A 20,022-nucleotide genomic window follows, 5' to 3' on the forward strand; every position below is an offset into this window, starting at 1 on the left:
CTGCTCCCAAGATAAGGATGATATTCAGCTGCTACCTTCAGCACTGGGTGTGAAGAAGAGAAAACGAGGACCCAAGAAGCAGAAGGAGAACAAGCCAGGAAAACCCCGAAAACGCAAGAAGCTTGTAAGTGTTGAAGACTCCTATCTTTCAGGGCCAGGCAGTGGCACAGCTGGTTAGGTGCACACATCATTACAGTGCACAGGGACCTGGTTACAAGCCCCTCGTCCCCAGCTGCAGAGGGAAAGCGTCATGAATGGTGAAACAGGGCTGCAGGTGTATTTTTCTATTTCCCCCTCCTCCCTCAATTTCTCTCTGTCTCTTCTCAAAATACACAAATAATATATTAAAAAAGACTCAGACCTCTGTAGCAAGATTCAGGAGACTTCTCTTCAGAGACATGACTACGATGGGGGATCCCTAACTCAAAGGGGGCCTGACTCTCTCTCATCCCTCTGAGAGACCTGTCTTACAGATCTGACACTATAACCACACTCACTCCAACCTAGTGAAGGGCCAGTTTACTGATGTGACCTACCTTAGCAGGGAGAAACAGTTGAAAGCACAGGCTTTGGTGGTAGACTGCAGGATCCACATTCCAGCAGTCCTCTGTCTTCCTGGGCAATTTATTTCACACCTTGTGCCTCAGTTTCCTCATCTGCAAAAAATGAATGAAAATACATTAGAGAGTCTGATGGGATTATTGGGAACATTGTAAGAGACATTATATGTTATTGTTATTTATTAAGAACAGTTCCTGGTGCGTGGTAGAAATGAAGGAATATTTTATTTCTCTCCCTTAGGACAGTGAGGAGGAATTTGGCTCTGAACGAGATGAGTACCGGGAGAAGTCAGAGAGTGGAGGCAGTGAGTATGGAACTGGACCAGGTCGGAAACGGAGACGAAAGCACCGAGAAAAAAAGGAGAAGAAGACGAAGCGGCGGAAAAAAGGGGAGGGAGATGGAGGGCAAAAGGTGAGTTGAGAAAACTTTTGAAGAGGGAGAGTCTCAAGTGGGAAATGGAGCAGGAAGCTGGGGGTGGGGTGGAGGGGTGTTGGCCAAAAAAGGAGACCTGGAGGAGGCAGCTCAGGATAGTGCTGGAGAAGCATCCACCTCACCAAAGCCTGATCTCTCCCAGCAGGTGGAACAGAAATCATCAGCTACTCTGCTTCTGACCTGGGGCCTGGAGGATGTGGAGCACGTGTTCTCTGAGGAGGATTACCACACACTCACCAACTACAAAGCCTTCAGCCAGTTCATGAGGTGGGTATGGTGGGAGTGCACAGTCCTCAAGAACAGACACTTCTGATTTGGGGAAGGTCGTAGGCTCCTGTCGACTTCGATAAATGCTAAGAAACTACTTTCCAGAGACAATAACACAGCCACATGAAATTTCACACTTAATTTCAGGGTTCAGGAAAATTTTTCACTCTTTTTTTTTTTTAAAACATTAGATTTCTTTTTTAAATTTTCTTTAAAATTTTTTTTATATTTATTTTCCCTTTTATTGCCCTTGTTTTTTGTTGTTGTTGTAGTTGTTATTGTTGTTATTGATGTCGTCATTGTTGGACAGGACAGAGAGAAATGGAGAGAGGAGGGGAAGACAGAGAGGGGAGAGAAAGATAGACACTTGCAGACCTGCTTCACTGCCTATAAAGCAACTCCCCTCCAGGTGGGGAGCCAGAGGGCTCGAACCAGGATCCTTCTGCCTGTCCTTGTGCTTTGCACCATGTGCACTTAACCCGCTGCACCACCGCCCAACTCCCAATTTTCCACTCTTTTTTTAAAAAAATATTTATTTATTTTCCCTTTTGTTGCCATTGTTGTTTTATTGTTGTAGTTATTATTATTTATTATTGATGTTGTCATTGTTGGATAGGACAGAGAGAAATGGAGAGAGGAGGGGAAGACAGAGATGGGGAGAGAAAGATAGACACCGGCAGACCTGCTTCACTGCTTGTGAAGCGACTCCCCTGCAGGTGGGGAGCCAGGGGCTAGAACCGCTGATCCTTGAACCTCTGGTCCTTGCACTTTGTGCCATGTGCGCTTAACCCGCTGCGCTACCGCCCGACTCCCCCAATTTTTCCCTCTTAAGGATGTTGAGAATCCTTCACTGGAGGCGAAGAGGTGGGGTGTGAATTTCAGTAGAAAGCTAGGAAAATCTCTATCAGCAAGATATAGAGAGGGCTGATGGCTACTTGCTGTAACATTCCATTTCCCCCTGCATGATTTCTCTCTGCACTGAGGTTAAGAGATAATATCAGTGTTCCTGAATGTCTTTTGCTCAGTTATGAAGTACTTTGCCGCTTCCTTAGGTCTCCATGATAATGGAGGAGGCACTGCTTGCAGTAGGACCTGGACTTCCATGACTCCCCAGATAGACTAGAGAAAAGCACGCCTTTTGGGCAGTTCAGTGCTTTATCTAAAGGCAGCTTGCTAAATGTCAAGTTCTGGTTTCATATTGGACAAGTTATTTCTTTCATCTTTGGTTTCCTCATCTGTAGTGTAGGAGTAATCATAGTTTCTCATAGTCTTGTAGTTGTGTTTTTTTTTTTTAATAGTTATTTACTTATTTGAGGGGGAGAAAGAGAGAACCAGAGCATTTACAGGGAGAAAGAGCATCACCCTGGTACTTACAATGCCAGGGATCAAGCCCAGCACCTCATGCCTGAAAGTTCAACACTTGGGGCCGGGTCGCGACTCACCTGGTTAAGTGCACACATCATCCCCCTCCCCTCCCCTCTCAATTTCTCTTTGTCTTTGTCCAATAAGAAATAAATAAAAATATTTTAAAAATCATAAAAAAATCTTTAAAAAAATTTTTAAAAAAATTCTACACTTCATCCACTGCACCCACCTCCTAGGCCTTTCCTATTAGGAATTTGATGGGTAATGAATGAAAGCCTCATCCAGTCAGTGTCTTCCCATCAGTGGCTGCTCAGTGCTTGGTTCATCAGTACTGTTACCTCATCTACGCCATCGCCATGAGCAGTGCTCCCCGCCCCACCTGGGCTATCGCTGGGGCTTGATGCCTATATGATCCCACTGTTCCCAGTGAGCTTTTTTTTTTTTTTTTTTGATAGAGGGTGAATGACAGAGAGAGAAAGGGGAAAGAGACAGAGGAGAGACACGTGCAGCACTATTTCGCTGCTCAAAGAGCTCTCCTATAGGTAGGAGCTATGAACTTGAACCCAGATCCTTATGCGTGGTAATATGTGCGAATATAGGGGCTGGGTGGTAGTGCACCTGGTTGAGTGCACATGTTACAATGCACAAAATGCACAAGGACCTGGGTTCAAGCCCCCAGTCCCCACCAGCAGGGGGAAAGCTTTGCAAGTGGTGAAGTAGTGTTGCAGGTGTCTCTCTGTCTCTCTCCCTTTCTGTCACCCCTTCCCTCTGAATTTCTGGCTGTCTCTATGCAATAAATAAATAAAGATAATTTAAAGAAATATGTATGAATATATACGGTTTACTGGGTGAGCCCCCACCTGCCCCCACAGACAGTGCTTTTGTTACATAGTGGTACCATCTATCTCCTCATAGAGGTGACTTTTTTTCTTTTTCCTTTTTCTCTTTTCTTTCCTTTCTCCAGAGCACTGCTTAGCTCTGATTATAGTAATATGGGGGATTGAACTTGGAGTCTTAGGCATGAGAGTCTTCTTTGCATAGCCATTTTAACATCCTACCAAAAAAGCAGAATCTATCTTATGAGCCTTATTCAGGGTCTACAGAACTCACTAGAAACGTGCAGGGATTCCTAGCAACTTAATATTATGATGAAATAATATATGAAGTACAAAAAAAATGTAGTCTATATGAAAGTGTTTTTACAAACTGTAAAGTAGTATACCACAGTAAAGCACTGCTGTTTCAATTTTATTTTTTGATGTTTTGTGCATTTACATTTTTCTTTATTTTTGTACTTACTTTTTAAACCTTTTAAAACTTTAATTTTTAATTCATGCTATTAAAAGTAATATTTACCAATGTAAGAGAGAGAACCAGAGCACCACTCTGGCACATTGCAATGCCAGGGATCAAACTTGGGAACTCAAGTCTTTGAATCCAGTATGTTTACTCCCCAGGCTGCAAATTGTTATTCTTGATAGAACATGATTTACAACACCTAGGAGTCCCCGCTGGTTAATAGACTTAGTTGATAAGGTGAAATGGCAGTATTCCCCAACCATCTGTGAAGGGTCTGAATCTCCTGCTTCTATATTTACAGGCCCCTAATTGCTAAGAAGAATCCCAAGATCCCAATGTCTAAGATGATGACCATCCTTGGGGCCAAATGGAGAGAGTTCAGCGCCAACAACCCCTTCAAGGGGTCAGCAGCTGCTGTGGCGGCAGCAGCAGCAGCAGCTGCTGCAGCTGTAGCTGAACAGGTGTCAGCTGCTGTCTCATCAGCCACCCCCATAGCACCTTCCGGACCCCCCACCCTTCCACCACCTCCTGCTGCTGATATCCACCTCCCACCTATCCGAAGAGCCAAAACCAAAGAGGGAAAAGGTAAGAAATCTCTTTCTAGCAGCTGTCTCCCCACATGTTCTCAAATTACAGTCTAGGATGTTTTTGGCTTCTGAGCCCTGATTGTTGTAAGAGAGAGATGCTTTCCAGGAAAAAGGTCTCAGTGAAAGCACTAAGAGGAGAGTCCAGGGGCCTCTATGACCTTCATTTTTCAAGGATGCCATAACCTTTGATTTTTCTCCCTCATGCCCACTGCTCATATCAGGTCCAGGCCATAAGAGGCGGAGTAAGAGCCCCCGAGTGCCTGATGGACGCAAAAAACTTCGGGGAAAGAAGATGGCGCCACTCAAAATCAAACTAGGGCTGTTGGGTGGCAAGAGGAAGAAGGCAGGCTCAGTGAGTGCCCATTCCTATCCAATAAACACCCTGGGTGAGTGGGGGTGGTAGTCAAGGCTTAGGGTTCAGACTTCGGTTCATGATGGAAGCTGGTGTGGGAGCCAAAGGTCTTGGGAAGGGACTAGAATCAAGTTGGTCTCCCTGACAGCCACGGGGCTATGGGCAGTACATTTTGCAGAGTGACGAGGGCCCTGAACCAGAAGCCGAGGAGTCAGATCTGGACTGTGGCAGTATTCACAGTGCCTCAGGCCGGCCCGATGGCCCTGTCCGCACCAAGAAACTAAAGAGAGGCCGGCCAGGAAGGAAGAAGAAGAAAAGTAAGAAATGTTAGCTGTGTGTGATTCTCAGTCTGTCTTTTTCTGTTGTTCTTTTGCTGTCCTATTTTCAATTTGAACTTCTTCATACACCCTTTCTTTATCTCTTTCTCATCTCCCCCATTTCTCTTTCTCTGTTCCCTTTGCCAACCGGTATATGACAGTTCTGGGCTGTCCTGCAGTGGCCGGGGAGGAGGAGGTTGATGGCTATGAGACGGATCACCAGGATTACTGTGAGGTGTGCCAGCAGGGTGGGGAGATTATTCTGTGCGACACCTGCCCTCGTGCCTACCACCTCGTCTGCCTAGATCCTGAACTTGACCGGGCTCCTGAAGGCAAATGGAGTTGCCCCCACTGTGTGAGTAGCTGGCACAGCATCTTAGGGTTCTCAGGAACCCACCTTTCTTCCTTGTTTTCAGCTGTCCTCTTCCTAACCCCGGATGCCTCGGTTCCTCAGTAACAGATGCATAAATGCCCAGAATTTTAGTTTGTTCCTTTCATCCATCTCTCTTTGCACCCCAAACCAACAGTTTTGGGAAACGCAGCGACTTCTTCCATAGCCCCATCAGTCTCCTCTGTACTTGTAGCATTTTAGGGCTCCTGTCCTTGCCTCTGTCCTCCAGTCTTACTCCTGTTTCCTTTCTTCTACCTGTCTCTCTGTGTCTGTCTACCCTTGGCCTCCTAGGAGAAGGAGGGGGTACAGTGGGAGGCCAAGGAGGAGGAAGAAGAATACGAAGAGGAAGGAGAGGAAGAAGGGGAGAAGGAGGAAGAGGATGATCACATGGAATACTGCCGTGTGTGCAAGGATGGTGGCGAGCTCCTGTGCTGTGATGCTTGTGTCTCCTCCTACCACATCCACTGTCTGAACCCGCCCCTGCCTGACATCCCCAATGGTGAATGGCTGTGTCCCCGATGCACAGTGAGTGTGCCCACCTCTCCGTGTTTACTGTCAGCCCTGACCCCTTCCTCCATGTTTGGTGCCCAGATTTCTTGCTCGTTATTTCTCTACTCTCCCTTGACATTTAACTTTTGACATGGGATGGGGATGAGGTTGGGGGAGGACTCTTATCCTCTTACTTTGCCTCTGATGATGGGCTCTTATCTGCCTTTTGTATGTCTTCATCTCCAAGTGCCCAGTGCTAAAAGGCCGTGTGCAAAAGATCCTACACTGGCGATGGGGAGAACCACCTGTGACAGTGCCGGCCCCCCAACAGGCAGATGGAAATCCAGATGCCCCACCCCCTCGCCCTCTGCAAGGCAGATCGGAGAGAGAGTTCTTTGTCAAGTGGGTAGGACTGTCCTACTGGCACTGCTCCTGGGCCAAGGAGCTTCAGGTACAGACGCTTCTTTTATATCGCCATTTGTTGCCCTTCTCCTTCTGTCTTACCCCACTTCTCTAGTCTTCCCTTTGCTCCCCCTCACTTCATTCCCCAGCCTTAGACCCTGCCGGTTGCCGTAGTTTCCATGTACACCTCTCTTGGTTTCCAGGATTTCTCTCAATCTCTGTAAGATTTCTTCCCGTTGTGGTCCAGGAGGTGGCACAGTGAATAAAGCATCAGACTCTCAAGCATGAGGTCCTGAGTTCAATCTTTGGCAGCACATGTACCAGAGTGATGTCTGGTTATTTCTCTCTCTCCTCTTATCTTTCTTATAAATAAATTCTTTTTTTAAAAAAAAGATTTCTTCCTGTAAAACTAAAAATACTACCTTCATTCTGTGTCTCTCTTAATCTTTTTTTTTTTAAGATGTATTTATTCGTGAGGGTTAGGGGCAGAACACTGCTCTGGATTTTACAATATTACAGATTAAACTTGGGGTCTCCAGCATGAAATCTTACGTGCTTCCCTTTGAGCCCACTCCCTGGTGGTTCTTATTTTTGCAGTTTGTAATTTTAATACTTAGGTTGTTTTTAATTTTTTTTTCAATTTTTTCATTTTGTTCTTAGATATACTAAGACCAGAGCACTTCTCTAATACATATGGTTCTTGGGATTGGACCTGGGGCATCCCACAGACAAGTCTTACACTTTACTCACTGAGCCACTTTAATCAACTGCTTCAGCTATTATTTAAAAAAAAAAAACTTTAAAAAAGTTTTTCTTTGGGAGTTGGGCGGTAGCACAGCGAGTTAAGCGCACGTGGCGCAAAGTGCAAGGACTGGCAAGGATTCCAGTTTGAGCCCCTGGTTCCCCACCTGCAGGGGGGTCTCTTCACAGGCGGTGAAGCAGATCTGCAGGTGTCTATCATTCTCTCCCCGTCTTCTCTCCATTTCTCTCTGTCCTATCTAACAATGACAACATCAATAACAACAACAACAACAATGAAAAACAAGGACAACAAAAGAGAAAATAAAATATATATTTTTAAGTTTTTCTTTTTTGTTAAATAATTTTTTTTATTATTGGATAGAGAGTGAAAGAGGAAGAGGAGGTAAGAGAAGGAGAGAGACAGAGAAATACCTGCAGCTCTGCTTCACCACTCGTGAAGCTTTCCCCCAGCAGGTGGGGACCAGGGACTTGAACCTCAGTCCTTGCATACTGTAATGTAAGTGTTTAATCAAGTGCACCACTGCCTGGCCCCTTAAAAAGTTTTTCTTTATTTATTAATGAGAGAGATAGGAGGAGAGAGAGAAAGAAAACCAGAACATCACTCTGTTACATCTGCATCTGGGGATTGAACTCAGGAACTCATGTAAAAGTCAAACCACTGGGCCACACTGTTCCATCTCTTTATCTTTTACTACATATTATCAGCATATTATTATTATTATTATTATTATTATTAATCTACTTATTTTTAAAGATTTACCTATTAACATGAGGAGGAAAGAGAAAAGGAGAGGGAGAGAGAACCAGAGTATCATTCTGACACATACAGTGCCAGGGACTGAACTCACAACCTCATGCTTGAGAGTTCAGTGCTTCCCATTAGCTAATCAATCTTCGTAACCTTGGACCTTACTGACCTTGTACCCTTGCCTCCTCCACGCCCTGTCCACTGACTCCTGTTTTCTTTTGTTCATTTTTCTGCTTTGGCTTTCACTTACTTATTTCTCAAACTCTCTTATAGCTCCGTTTCCCATACCTCTTCCCCTGTTGGCCTCTTCTCCATCCCCCTTTGTCCTCTCTGGACATTGGGACTATCTCTTCCCTCTCCCTCTGTACCCCATCAGCTGGAAATCTTCCACTTGGTAATGTACCGAAACTACCAACGGAAGAATGACATGGATGAGCCCCCACCCCTGGACTATGGTTCTGGTGAGGATGATGGGAAGAGTGACAAGCGCAAGGTGAAAGATCCGCATTATGCAGAGATGGAAGAGAAGTATTATCGTTTTGGCATCAAACCTGAGTGGATGACTGTCCACCGTATCATCAACCACAGGTGAATCACTTGACAGTGGGAAGGCCTACCTGGGATGTGCCATTATCCTTATTGAATCCTGGCTCCATGTTAGTATTTGTTCATTAATCAAATTTTTATCTTATTCTATTTTTTCAAATTTTTATACTTTTATTATTTTTATTTTATTAAAACACTGCTCAGCTCGTGACTTATGGTGGTGCTAAGGGTTGAATTTGGGACTTTTGGTGCCTTAGGCATAAAAGTCTTTTTGCATAACTATTATGCTGTCTCCCCAGACCATCAATTTATTCTAATCTGGGTAACTCCAACTGCAACCCTAACCCTGCTGGCTTTATTTCCTCTGGGAAGATTAAAGAAACCAGGAACTATCAACCCAGCATTGTATCTTTTGTTGTTGCTATTCTGCTGCTTCTGTTTTTTTGTTTTGTTTGTTTTTGGTTTTTGTAAAATTTATTTAATACTGAGAGAGAGATGGAACATGAACTTTACTCTGACACAGGCAATGCTGGGGATCGAACTTGAGTCCTCATGCTTGAGAGTCTTACTCTTTGTCCTCTGCTTCACCTCCTGGCCCACACTTCTGACCTTTAATAGTTTAAGAAATAATACAAGTCTGAGGATCACAACATAAGAATAAAGCTTGATTCATCTAGACCAGTGTTTTAGTATTTTTCATGGTAGTTTTTTATTGCCTAAAATTATGCTTTATTTTGATAAATTATGACAATTCTATGTATTTTCATTACTGGCTTCTGTGGTAATAGTTTGGCTCCATGAGAATTGGATCATGAGTCTGATTTGTTCACTGCTGAATTGCCAGTGCTGTGAATAGTGTCTCTCTCACACATAGTTTATGTTTAGTAAATGCTGACAGCATGAATAAATGACGTTGAAGCCCAGGGATGCTCTGTGATTGATGTTTAGGATGCTAGCCAAAAAAATTGGGGCAGTATTTCCACTATTCTAAATTCCATTCTTTTTTTTTTCCCCAGGGTTATCACTGGGGCTCGGTGCTGGCACTGCTCCTGGAGGCCATTTTTCCCATTTTGTTGCCCTTGTTACTGCTGCTGTTGTTGTTGGATAGGACAGAGAGAAATCGAGAGAGGAGGGGAAGACAGAGAGGGGGAGAGAAAGATAGACACCTTCAGACCTGCTTCACTACTTGTAAAGCAAACCCCCCCCCCTCGCATGTGGGGAGTCAGGGGCTTGAACATAGATCCTTAGGCTGGTCCTTGCACTTCGTGCCATGTGCACTTAACCCACTGCACTACCACTTGGCCCCCAATTCCTTTCTTTTTTCCTTAAGTAGTGTTTGGATGTTGACCTCATTATTTTGTGCTTCACCCTTTGGAGGGCTTTTAGCTGGACTCTTGTCGTGGTTCACTTCTCCAATATTTCTTCTTGTTGGTTTAATCATTCTATATAGGTCCCTCTCAGTACTTTTCAAATAATTGATCACTCTTGCCTGGATTGACTTGTGTCTAAGTGAGGTACTTCAAGGGTTCACAACTGTGGAAACTGACAGTTGTTTCAATATTATTTCAATCCCTGAGTTGGAACACAGTGGCTTAAAAGCCTCTTTTGTTCTTTTTCTTCCCTGTAGGCTATGGGAGCCTGAGGGCTTTTAAACTATAACTAGGCTTCTTAGCTTAAATCCCTCAATCCTGAACAAGAGATAAAGCAGGGTGGGGGAGAGATAATTCAGTGGTTATGCAAAGAGACTCTCACACCCCAAGGATCCAAAGCTCCAGGCTCAATTCAGCTTCTCTGCCAAGCTGGGCAGCACTGCTGGGCCCTGTGAGTTTCTAAACAAATCTCGTTTATAGTCTGTAGGTTCTGAGGCAACTATTCACTATGTTCTCATCAGGAGAACAGCATGGAAAGGCCCCACCACACAGCCCCACCGCTAGCCCACCAAGGTGTAGATCTTCTCCTGAGTTTCCTAGTCAGTTCTCTGTCCCCTGATGTCGGCACAGGGCCTCCCCACTGCTGCTCCAGCCTCTGAGGGCAGTAGCAGTGGAGACTCACAGTTGCATTTGGTGAGTCTTAGGGGAGTCCTCTCCTCCCTTCAGCCGTCTTTTTGTTGTGAAACAGACTGGAGGTGGTGTCTCAACTGGTAAACTGCCGGCCTGTTACCAGCCACTTAAACTCTCCCTAGGCTCCTCTCTGTCCACGAGTCATACGTGTTTGCCCTCACCGATGATTTGGTGGGTTCCTGAAGTCATTCTAGTCCTGCCTTGTTGCCGTCCCAGATGCCTAAGGCTTCCACATCCCAGGCCACCTCCAATGCCTTTCTTTTTTAGAAATATATTTTATTTATTTATTTTTAATGATAGAGAGATACAGAAAGGAAGATGCACACAGAAAGCTACCAGAACACTGCTCAGCTTTGGTTTATGATAGTGCTGGGGACTGAACCTTGAACTTTGGAGCCTCAGGCATGAAAATGTTTTGCATAACCAGTATGATGTCTCCCCAGACCTCAAAATTCCATAATAATGGTCTACAACTGAAGATTGAGGAGTCTATGCATTTGCTGATAATTGCTTGTATTAAGACTTCTTTCCATCTGTGATCCATTTTATTTTTCTCCTGCTTTTCTCTTACTCTTCTGCCACAGTGTGGATAAAAAGGGAAATTACCACTACCTAGTAAAATGGAGAGACTTGCCATATGACCAGTCCACGTGGGAGGAAGATGAAATGAACATCCCTGAATATGAAGACCATAAGCAAAGCTATTGGAGACACCGGTGAGGAAGCCAGGACATGGGTGTAGAGATTCTGAGGATATGGGCATAAAGAGGCACAGTAGAGACCGACCTGATCTAGAATGTAGACTGATGGGAGTCTGAGCTGGGTTGCTGGGGTAGAGGACACTCATTACCATGTTTGATGGCCCAAGCCCAAGTCCATGGTTCTTACCTGCAGGGTTTGTTTGTTTGTTTGTAGGGAGGAAGGAATCATTTTATTGAAGGGCTAATAGTTTATAGTATAGCTGTTGATACACTGACCCCCCAAATTAGGCCCCCCTCCATCATAATGCACCAAGACCCCAAAGCTGCAAGGGGAGGGGGTTATGAATAATGCAGGATTTTTGCATGATTCTCTCCTCCCCTCCTCTTCCCTCCTCTCCCTTCCCCCTCCCCTCCCCTCCTCCTCTTGTCTTCTCTCTCTCTCTCCAGAGCACTTATTAGCTCTGGTTTATGGTGGTACAGGGGATTGAACCTGGGATTTCTGAGCCTCAGTCATGAGAGTCTTTTTTTATAACCATTATGCTATCTACCTCTCTCTCTCTCTCTCTCTCTCTCTCTCTTTATTGCCACCAGGGTTATCCTTGGAGCTCACTTGGCAGTGAATACTACGAATCCACTGCTCCCAGTGGCTTTTTTTTTAACTTCTTCCTTCCTTCCTTCCTTCCTTCCTTCCTTCCTTCCTTCCTTCCTTTCTTTCTACTATACTTGACAGGACAGAGAGAAATTGAGAGGGGGAGGGGAGATAGAGAGGGAGAGAGAAAGATAGACACCTACAGATATGCTCCATTACTAGTGAAGTGCCCCCCAGTAGGTGGGGAGCAGGGGCTCAAACACTGGTCCTTGCTTATCATAGTATGGGTGCTTAACAGAGTGTGTCACCACCTGGCCCTCCTGCATGTGTGTCCCCCCCCCCCTTTTTAAACCAGAGCACTGATCAGCTCTGGCTTATGGTGGTGCAGGGGACTGAACCTAGGACTTTGGAGCCTTAGACATAAGGGTCTCTTTGTATAACCATTATGCTCTCTACCCCTGCATATGTCTCCCTTTTTGCTGCTTCTTTCTCTCCCCCCCCCCCCACCATTGCTGTCTCTATAAAGAAATAAAGGGGAACAAACCTAACCTAGGTGATGGAGAAGAGTCTTCTTCTCTGAGTGATGAGAGTTGGCTCTTGAGGTAAAATCCAAGGAATGGATGAATGTAAAGCACACAGGATAAAGGAAACTTGAAAGTATTTAAAAGGTTATGGGGAGTGTAAAGCAGGTTGGAGTAGATTCAGAAATTATAGAGGCTTTCAAGGACCAGGTCTCATAGTCACTCTTTTCCCAGAGAGCTAATCATGGGGGAGGACCCTTCCCAGCCCCGCAAGTATAAGAAGAAGAAGAAGGAGTTACAGGGTGATGGACCTCCCAGTTCTCCTACTAATGATGTAAGTCCTCTCACTCGGCCTTTTTTCCCTGGAGCCATGGTGACAGGAGAGTTTCAACAGCCTCTCTGAACAGTGGCTCTTCCCTTCACTGGTCTGCTTTGCCCCAAGAGTGGCTAGGGATTTTGGCACAGGAATGAGACACCACTGGAGACAGCAGCCCTGGGCTACCCCACCAGTTACCCTTCCCCACAGTTCTGCTAGGTATTGTTTTAAGGAATGAGGAGGTGGAGCTGGAGACTAGAATGTTCATAAAATTAGACCATGGTAGAGGAAATTGTAATCCAACTTGGTATCTGTATGGGGGGAGGGAGGAAGTAGTCAAAACCAGGGAAGCAGCAGATTCTTTCCTTGAGCTTTTTTCTGACTTCTTGACTCTACAGCCTACAGTGAAATACGAGACTCAGCCTCGGTTTATCACAGCCACTGGAGGCACACTGCATATGTATCAGCTGGAAGGACTCAACTGGCTACGCTTCTCATGGGCCCAGGGCACTGACACTATTCTGGCTGATGAAATGGGGCTGGGCAAGACCATTCAGACTATCGTCTTCCTCTACTCACTGTATAAGGAGGTGCTGCACTTTAGGGCTAGTAGGGGAGGGGCAGCCTGAGCTGGGGAAGGTGGGAGTAGAGGGTGAGGGCAGGAGGTTACAGGAAAGGGGATGGCAGGTAAAGGACTGGGGTACACAGTCCTGAGCCTTGACCCTACTCCCCTCTACTCTCAACTGCCAGGGTCACACAAAGGGTCCTTTCTTGGTGAGTGCCCCGCTCTCCACCATCATTAACTGGGAACGGGAGTTCCAGATGTGGGCGCCAAAATTTTATGTGGTGACATACACTGGTGACAAGGACAGCCGGGCCATCATTCGTGAGAATGAGTTCTCCTTTGAGGACAATGCCATCAAAGGTGGCAAGAAAGCTTTTAAGATGAAGGTAAGTCCTTTTTACCTCTCATTCTCTAAGTCCTTACATATGTTACTTCTTTGCCTCAACCAGGTTTTAATTCTTTTATTCCTCCACTTAGTTTTGTCTTTGCTCCGCTTGCCCTCCCTCCTATGCACTCTGCTCCTGCAGATGTAGCAGGCACTCCCAGAGGGGCCATGTTCAGTTATCCCTACATGAAATCAAACTCAGAAAACTGAGTAACTGGCTCCCTTTGAGAGTCACAGTCAGAACAGGGTGGTTAGGTGAAGAACAGGGCTGGGGTCTGTTCAGTGCTGAGAGTTGGGTAGCAGTCCGACTGAGCATGATTGTGTTGGCAGAGGGAGGCACAGGTGAAGTTCCATGTTCTCCTGACGTCATATGAGCTGATTACCATCGATCAGGCAGCACTTGGCTCCATCCGTTGGGCTTGCCTTGTGGTGGATGAGGCCCATCGGCTTAAGAACAACCAGTCCAAGGTGAGTGAAATACCCAGATCTCAAAAACTTGCTGTCAGTTCTCACTTGCCTTCATCATTTAAACAATGTTCGGGAGATTTTCTGTAGTCTGGGATGCAGGATGGCTGGGAACCTCTGGGCACAAATCCAGGCTGGGAGTGGGAGAGGACTTAAGGGCTTGTGTTCTCTGATCCTGGAGGCAGTGAGAACCAGAGGCAGGAAAAGCTGATACAGTGGGTCAGCCTCTTGCCATGATGAGAGCTCTTTCACCTGCCTTTCCTCGCCCTACTTTCTAGTTTTTTAGGGTCCTCAATGGCTACAAGATAGATCATAAGTTGCTGCTGACAGGGACTCCATTACAGAATAACCTGGAAGAACTCTTCCATCTACTGAACTTCCTTACTCCAGAGAGATTTAAGTAAGTGGCTCACTGTCAGGAGTATGCAGAGGTGAAAGGTGAAGCGACAAGGAGAGTGGGAAGAATTGAAAATGGAAAATAGAGCCTGCAGTTAGGAGCAAAGAACCTGACAGCCTATTCGTTGCCTTCTCTTCTGCCTACTAGCAACCTGGAGGGCTTCCTAGAGGAGTTTGCTGACATATCCAAAGAGGATCAGATTAAGAAACTGCATGATCTCCTGGGGCCACATATGCTTCGGAGGCTCAAGGCTGATGTCTTTAAGAATATGCCAGCCAAGACAGAGCTCATAGTTCGAGTGGAGCTGAGCCCCATGCAGAAGTAAGAAATGAGGAGGGCTACTTGGACTAGGGGGTGGGGTTTTGGTGACAGCTTTTTTTGTATGTTTGTTTATTTCCTTTTATTTATTGATTTAATATTGATTGGCAAAACTGTAGGATAAGAGGGGTACGATTCCACACAATTCCCACCACCAGAGTTCCATATCCCATCTCCTCCATTGGAAGCTTTCCTGTTTATCCCTCTGGGAGTTATGGATCCAGGATTACTATGGGGTGCAGAAGGTGGAAGGTTGGCTTCTATAATTGCTTCCCCGTGAAATACGGGCATTGGCAGGTCGATCCACAGTCCCAGCCTGTTTCTATCTTTCCCTAGTGGGGCAGGGCTCTAGAGAGGTGAGGTTCCAGGGTACACTGGTGAGGTCATCTGCCCAGGGAAGTCAGGTTGGTGTCATGGTAGCAGCTGCAACTTGGCAGAGTACTGGAGCTGAAGGGTTGACATTCCCATGCCTGGTGTCTCTGGACACAATCCGAAGTGAAACATGTCGAGGTGGCACTGACTGCATTGATTTGGTTGAACTCAGCAGATGCAGTATCAAATGGTATGGATTGAGTGAAGTGTGCAGGAAGACGAGCCACGCCCCAGAGGTTCCAGGACTGGGAGAAATAGAGGCTTTAAAGAGAATGGGGAAGGTTCCTGCTCTTACGAGTTTAAGAAGGCAATAGTTAGTTATTATTGTAACAAGTTATTTGGGAATTTGGTTTACTTTGAAAATCACATGGTTAGGATTTGTTGTATCATACAAGACCTCACCATGATTTATGTGGTGACAGCTTTCTAAGAGTTGCTAACTGGGGCCGGATGGTAGTGCACTTGGTTGAGCATGGGTTCAAACCTCAGGTCTCCACCTGCAGGGGGGAGCGCCATGAGTGGTACAGCAGTGATGTAGGTCTCCTTCTCTCTCTCTCTAACTCTTCCTCCCTCCTCCCCCTCAATTTATCTCTGTTTCTATCCAAAATAAAAATATAAAACAAAACAAAATTTCATTAAAAAAAAAAGTTTCTAAGCTAGTGCAACATTATGACTATTTCCTTTGTTTTTCTATGCCCCTACCCTGGTCTTCAGAAAATACTACAAGTACATCCTGACCCGAAATTTTGAGGCCTTGAATTCACGAGGTGGTGGGAACCAAGTATCGCTGCTTAACATCATGATGGACCTCAAGAAGTGCTGCAACCATCCGTACCTCTTCCCTGTGGCCGCTATGGTAGATGGGAGAACTGGGAACTGATGAAACGTCTGGCTCTTGGGGGTGGAGCTGGGTTAGGAGGGACTGGATGTCTAAGAGAAGCAAGACTCGGAGCGAGGTGAAGGCTTAACTTGGGCCTCCAGCTCTCTAGGCACAGTGAGTATACGAGGGCATTATCCGACTTTATCCTCCTTTCTGTTCCCTTGTTTTCAGGAGTCCCCAAAGCTCCCCAGTGGAGCTTATGAGGGGGGCGCCCTTATTAAAGCATCTGGGAAACTCATGCTGCTGCAGAAGATGTTGTGCAAGTTGAAGGAGCAAGGACACAGAGTGCTCATCTTCTCACAGGTGACCCGTCCCTGCAGCTCTCCCACCACCAGCTTTCTCTCCTGTCTTTCCCCTGTATGACTAACTTTCAACATTTGGTAAAGTTCTTTTTTAAATTTTCTTATTATCTTTATTTATTTATTGGGTAGGGACAGAAATCTAAAGGGAAGGGGGTGATAGAGAGGGAAAGAGACAAGAGACACACCTGCAGCCCTGCTTCACCACTCGCAAGGCGTTCCCACTGCAGGTAGGCTCGAACCCTGGGTCGAACACCACCACCTGGCTTACTTTTTTTTTGTTTGTTTGTTTATTTATTTGATAGAGACAGCCAGAAAGTGAAAGGAAGAGGGAGAGAGACAGAGAGACACCCGCAGCACTGCTTCACCACTTGTGAAGCTTTCCCCCTACAAGTGGGGACTAGGGGCTTTAACCTGGGTCCTTTTGAATTGTAACATGTACTCAAACAGGTGCGCCACCACCTGGCCCCTGACTAACTCTGAGATGATACTCTTAAGAATTTCTGGTAGAGGGGGAGTCGGGCGGTAGCGCAGCGGGTTAAGCGCAGGTGGCGCAAAGCGCAAGGACCACCGTAAGGATCCCGGTTCGAGCCCCTGGCTCCCCACCTGCAGGGGAGTCACTTCACAGGCGGTGAAGCAGGTCTGCAGGTGTCTGTCTTTCTCTCCCCTTCTCTGTCTTGCCCTCCTGTCTCCATTTCTCTCTGTCCTATCCAACAACGACATCAATAAAAAAAAAAAAAAAACAATAAAACAAGGGCAACAAAAGGGAATAAATTTAAAAAAAAGAATTTCTGGTAGAGTAAGTTCCTCTTGGATCATAGACTGTTGGAAATTTAGCCTAGCTTCTTCTTTTTTCTTTTCTCTTTTTTTTGCCACCAGTGGGGCTCGGTGCCTATACAATGAATCCACTGCTCCCAGTGGCCATTATTTCCTTTCCTCTTTTTTTTTTTTCCTTTCCCCCTTTGATAGGACAGAGAGAATTTGAGATGGGAGGGGAAGGTAGGGAAGAGAGACAGAGACACCTGCAGTACTTGATTTACTGTTTATAATCTCCCCTCCCCCCCGCAGGTGGGGAGAAGGGAGTTCAATCCTGGGTCCCTTTGCACTTAACCAAGTGCACCTCTGTCCCCACCCCTTTATCCTAGCTTCTTTTAAGCTTAATATGGAGAAGGATGAGAGTGAGAAATCTGCTGCCTCAAGGGGCCAAGTGGGGGCGCATCTGGTTGAGCACATGTTGCAATGCATAAGGACCTGGGTTTGAGTCCCTTGGTCTCCATCTGCAAGGGGAAAGCTTTGCGAATGGTGAAGCAGTGTGGCAGGTGTCTCTCTTCCTTCTCTGTCTCCTCCTTCCCTCTCAATTTCTGGCTGTCTCTATCCAACAAATAAAGATAATAAAAAAGAAAGAAATCTGCCGCCTCAAGGAGGCCTCTGGGACTAATACTCTTTCCTAGCCATACTAAGGGTCAGAGGAGGCACAGACCTTTTGGAAATCAAATGAAAGATGTAGGGTCCAGGAAACTGCACTTTCCAAGAAACTGCACATACAGTTAAATAATTTTGTAGAGGGTGGTGGGCGTTAAACTAGAAAGCAACAACAAAAAAATTATACAGAGAGAAAGTCAGTGGAAGGAGGGAGGTAGTGAGGGAGAGCGACACCTGCAGCATTGCTTCACTCACTTGTGAAGCTTCCCTCCTGCAGGGGAGCCAGGGCCTTGAACCCAGGTATTTACACATGGTAGCATGTACTCAGCTGGGGGCGCCATCACCCAGCCATCCTCACTTTACATTTCAAATATTTATCAGTATAGTTGAAGATCATAGTTTAAATGATGATATATTTAAAAATAACAAAACTTGCACCTTGTGAGGTGATGTAGTAGATTAAGTCTCAAAAGTGAGGTTCTGAGTTTGATCCCCAGTATCACATGTGCCAGAGTGATTATCTTGTTCTATCTCTCTCTCTCATTAATATTTAAATCTTAAAAAATCATATAATAAAATTTTAGGCCTGGGAGGTGACACAGTGAATAAAGTATTGAACCAGCTGGCATGAGATCCTGACTTTGAACCCTGGCATTATGTATGCCAGAATGATACTAACTATGATTCTCCATTAATAAGATTCACTGATGGGAGTCGGGCTGTAGTGCAGCGGGCTAAGCGCAGGTTGCGCAAAGCACAAGGACCAGCATAAGGATCCTGGTTCGAACCCCGGCTCCCCACCTGCAGGGGAGTCGCTTCACAGGCGGTGAAGCAGGTCTGCAGGTGTCTGTCTTTCTCTCCCCCTCTGTCTTCCCCTCCCTCTCTCTGTTTCTCTCTGTCCTATCCAACAACGACAACAACAATAATAACTACAACAATAAAACAACAAGGGCAACAAAAGGGAATAAATAAAATAAATATAAAAAAAACCTTTAAAAAATTTTAAAAAATAAGATTCACTGATAACAATATTTTTTCAGTAAAATTTCAGGGAGTTTGTAGATCTCCCTGAAACCTTGTCATGGGTAGACGTACCTCTGCCTTAGGAAAGATTATCTTAAGTCAAGAGAGTACAACACAAATGTGGGAGGAAGAGGAGTAAAATATTGGGGGGAGGCACAAGACAGGGCAGGAGTATAAGAATAAGGATTGGAGTCGAGAGCAAAATGATAGAGCGGGCCATCCCACGGTTTCTTCATTCTAGACTCCCTTTTCTCTTGTAGATGACCAAAATGTTAGACTTGCTAGAGGACTTCTTAGACTATGAAGGCTACAAATATGAGCGCATCGATGGTGGCATCACAGGTGCCCTGAGGCAGGAAGCCATTGATAGATTCAATGGTGAGTGGGGCAGGGGAGGTCTGTGTTCCAACTGCTGCGGGGGGGGGGGGGGGGGGGGAAGAGCAGAGAAAATCTATTCCTAGGTTCCTAAGGTGGGAAGGGGGCTGGTCCAAGAGGCTACTTGGGCTTTGAGTTAGGGACAAGATTGTTTGTAATCAGAGAACATCTAGGAGCAAGTGCATCAGACAAGGAAAACCTGATGTTACTCTCACCTCTTAGCTCCCGGGGCACAACAGTTTTGTTTCCTCCTGTCTACCCGTGCGGGAGGCCTGGGCATCAATCTGGCCACTGCTGACACTGTCATCATCTTCGATTCTGACTGGAATCCTCATAATGACATCCAGGTATTAACCCAGCTCTGAGAGCCCCTGCACCATTCTGCAAGGGGGTAGGGATTCATTGGGCTCTGGGTTTCAGAAATAAGCCTTGTGAGGCATAGAAGACCCTCTGTCCGCTTCCTTTTCTGAGCTTGTGGGTATCTCCCCTGCTGTTTCTTGCCACCTCTACAGGCTTTTAGCCGTGCTCATCGAATTGGTCAGGCCAACAAAGTGATGATTTACCGCTTTGTGACTCGTGCATCAGTGGAAGAGAGAATCACACAAGTGGCCAAGAGAAAGATGATGCTGACGCACTTGGTGGTACGGCCTGGGCTGGGCTCCAAGGCGGGCTCCATGTCTAAGCAGGAGCTGGATGACATCCTCAAGTTTGGCACTGAGGAGCTATTTAAGGATGAAAATGAGGGTGAGGACCTTTTTTTTAGATTTAAAAAAAAACATTTATTTCCTTTTTGTTATCCTTGTTTTATTGTTGTAG

At 45.7% G+C, this 20,022-nt stretch overlaps 2 protein-coding genes across 24 annotated transcripts in view; one reads left to right on the forward strand and one right to left on the reverse strand.

The window, feature by feature from the left end:
• The window catches only part of RNF227 (ring finger protein 227), a 53,822-nt gene that overhangs the window by 20,294 nt on the left and 13,506 nt on the right, over window positions 1-20,022 (reverse strand). For all 5 annotated transcript variants that reach the window (XR_009553207.1, XR_009553206.1, XR_009553204.1 and 2 more), the window contains exon 3: window positions 537-656. The gene's annotated coding sequence lies outside the window, so the exon portion shown is untranslated. The remainder of the gene's footprint in view (window positions 1-536; window positions 657-20,022) is intronic.
• The window catches only part of CHD3 (chromodomain helicase DNA binding protein 3), a 35,641-nt gene that overhangs the window by 4,849 nt on the left and 10,770 nt on the right, over window positions 1-20,022 (forward strand). For 8 of the 19 annotated variants that reach the window (XM_060204331.1, XM_060204340.1, XM_060204345.1 and 5 more), the window contains exons 2-23: window positions 12-124; window positions 802-972; window positions 1,136-1,260; window positions 4,226-4,509; window positions 4,733-4,863; window positions 5,012-5,180; window positions 5,342-5,535; window positions 5,863-6,096; window positions 6,308-6,511; window positions 8,349-8,560; window positions 11,163-11,294; window positions 12,624-12,723; window positions 13,104-13,295; window positions 13,456-13,656; window positions 13,986-14,123; window positions 14,399-14,520; window positions 14,665-14,838; window positions 15,922-16,063; window positions 16,259-16,390; window positions 19,092-19,209; window positions 19,429-19,553; window positions 19,719-19,950. In XM_060204331.1, the coding sequence (XP_060060314.1) occupies window positions 12-124; window positions 802-972; window positions 1,136-1,260; window positions 4,226-4,509; window positions 4,733-4,863; window positions 5,012-5,180; window positions 5,342-5,535; window positions 5,863-6,096; window positions 6,308-6,511; window positions 8,349-8,560; window positions 11,163-11,294; window positions 12,624-12,723; window positions 13,104-13,295; window positions 13,456-13,656; window positions 13,986-14,123; window positions 14,399-14,520; window positions 14,665-14,838; window positions 15,922-16,063; window positions 16,259-16,390; window positions 19,092-19,209; window positions 19,429-19,553; window positions 19,719-19,950 (3,645 nt within the window). Of the gene's footprint in view, window positions 1-9; window positions 125-801; window positions 973-1,135; window positions 1,261-4,225; window positions 4,510-4,732; window positions 4,864-5,011; window positions 5,181-5,341; window positions 5,536-5,862; window positions 6,097-6,307; window positions 6,512-8,348; window positions 8,561-11,162; window positions 11,295-12,623; window positions 12,724-13,103; window positions 13,296-13,455; window positions 13,657-13,985; window positions 14,124-14,398; window positions 14,521-14,664; window positions 14,839-15,921; window positions 16,064-16,258; window positions 16,391-19,091; window positions 19,210-19,428; window positions 19,554-19,718; window positions 19,951-20,022 lie in introns of all 19 variants that reach the window. The other 11 variants (XM_060204335.1, XM_060204343.1, XM_060204344.1 and 8 more) reach the window with 5 other exon arrangements.

This window comes from Erinaceus europaeus, chromosome 12, assembly GCF_950295315.1.
Source record: "Erinaceus europaeus chromosome 12, mEriEur2.1, whole genome shotgun sequence".
Lineage (NCBI taxonomy): Eukaryota > Metazoa > Chordata > Mammalia > Eulipotyphla > Erinaceidae > Erinaceus > Erinaceus europaeus.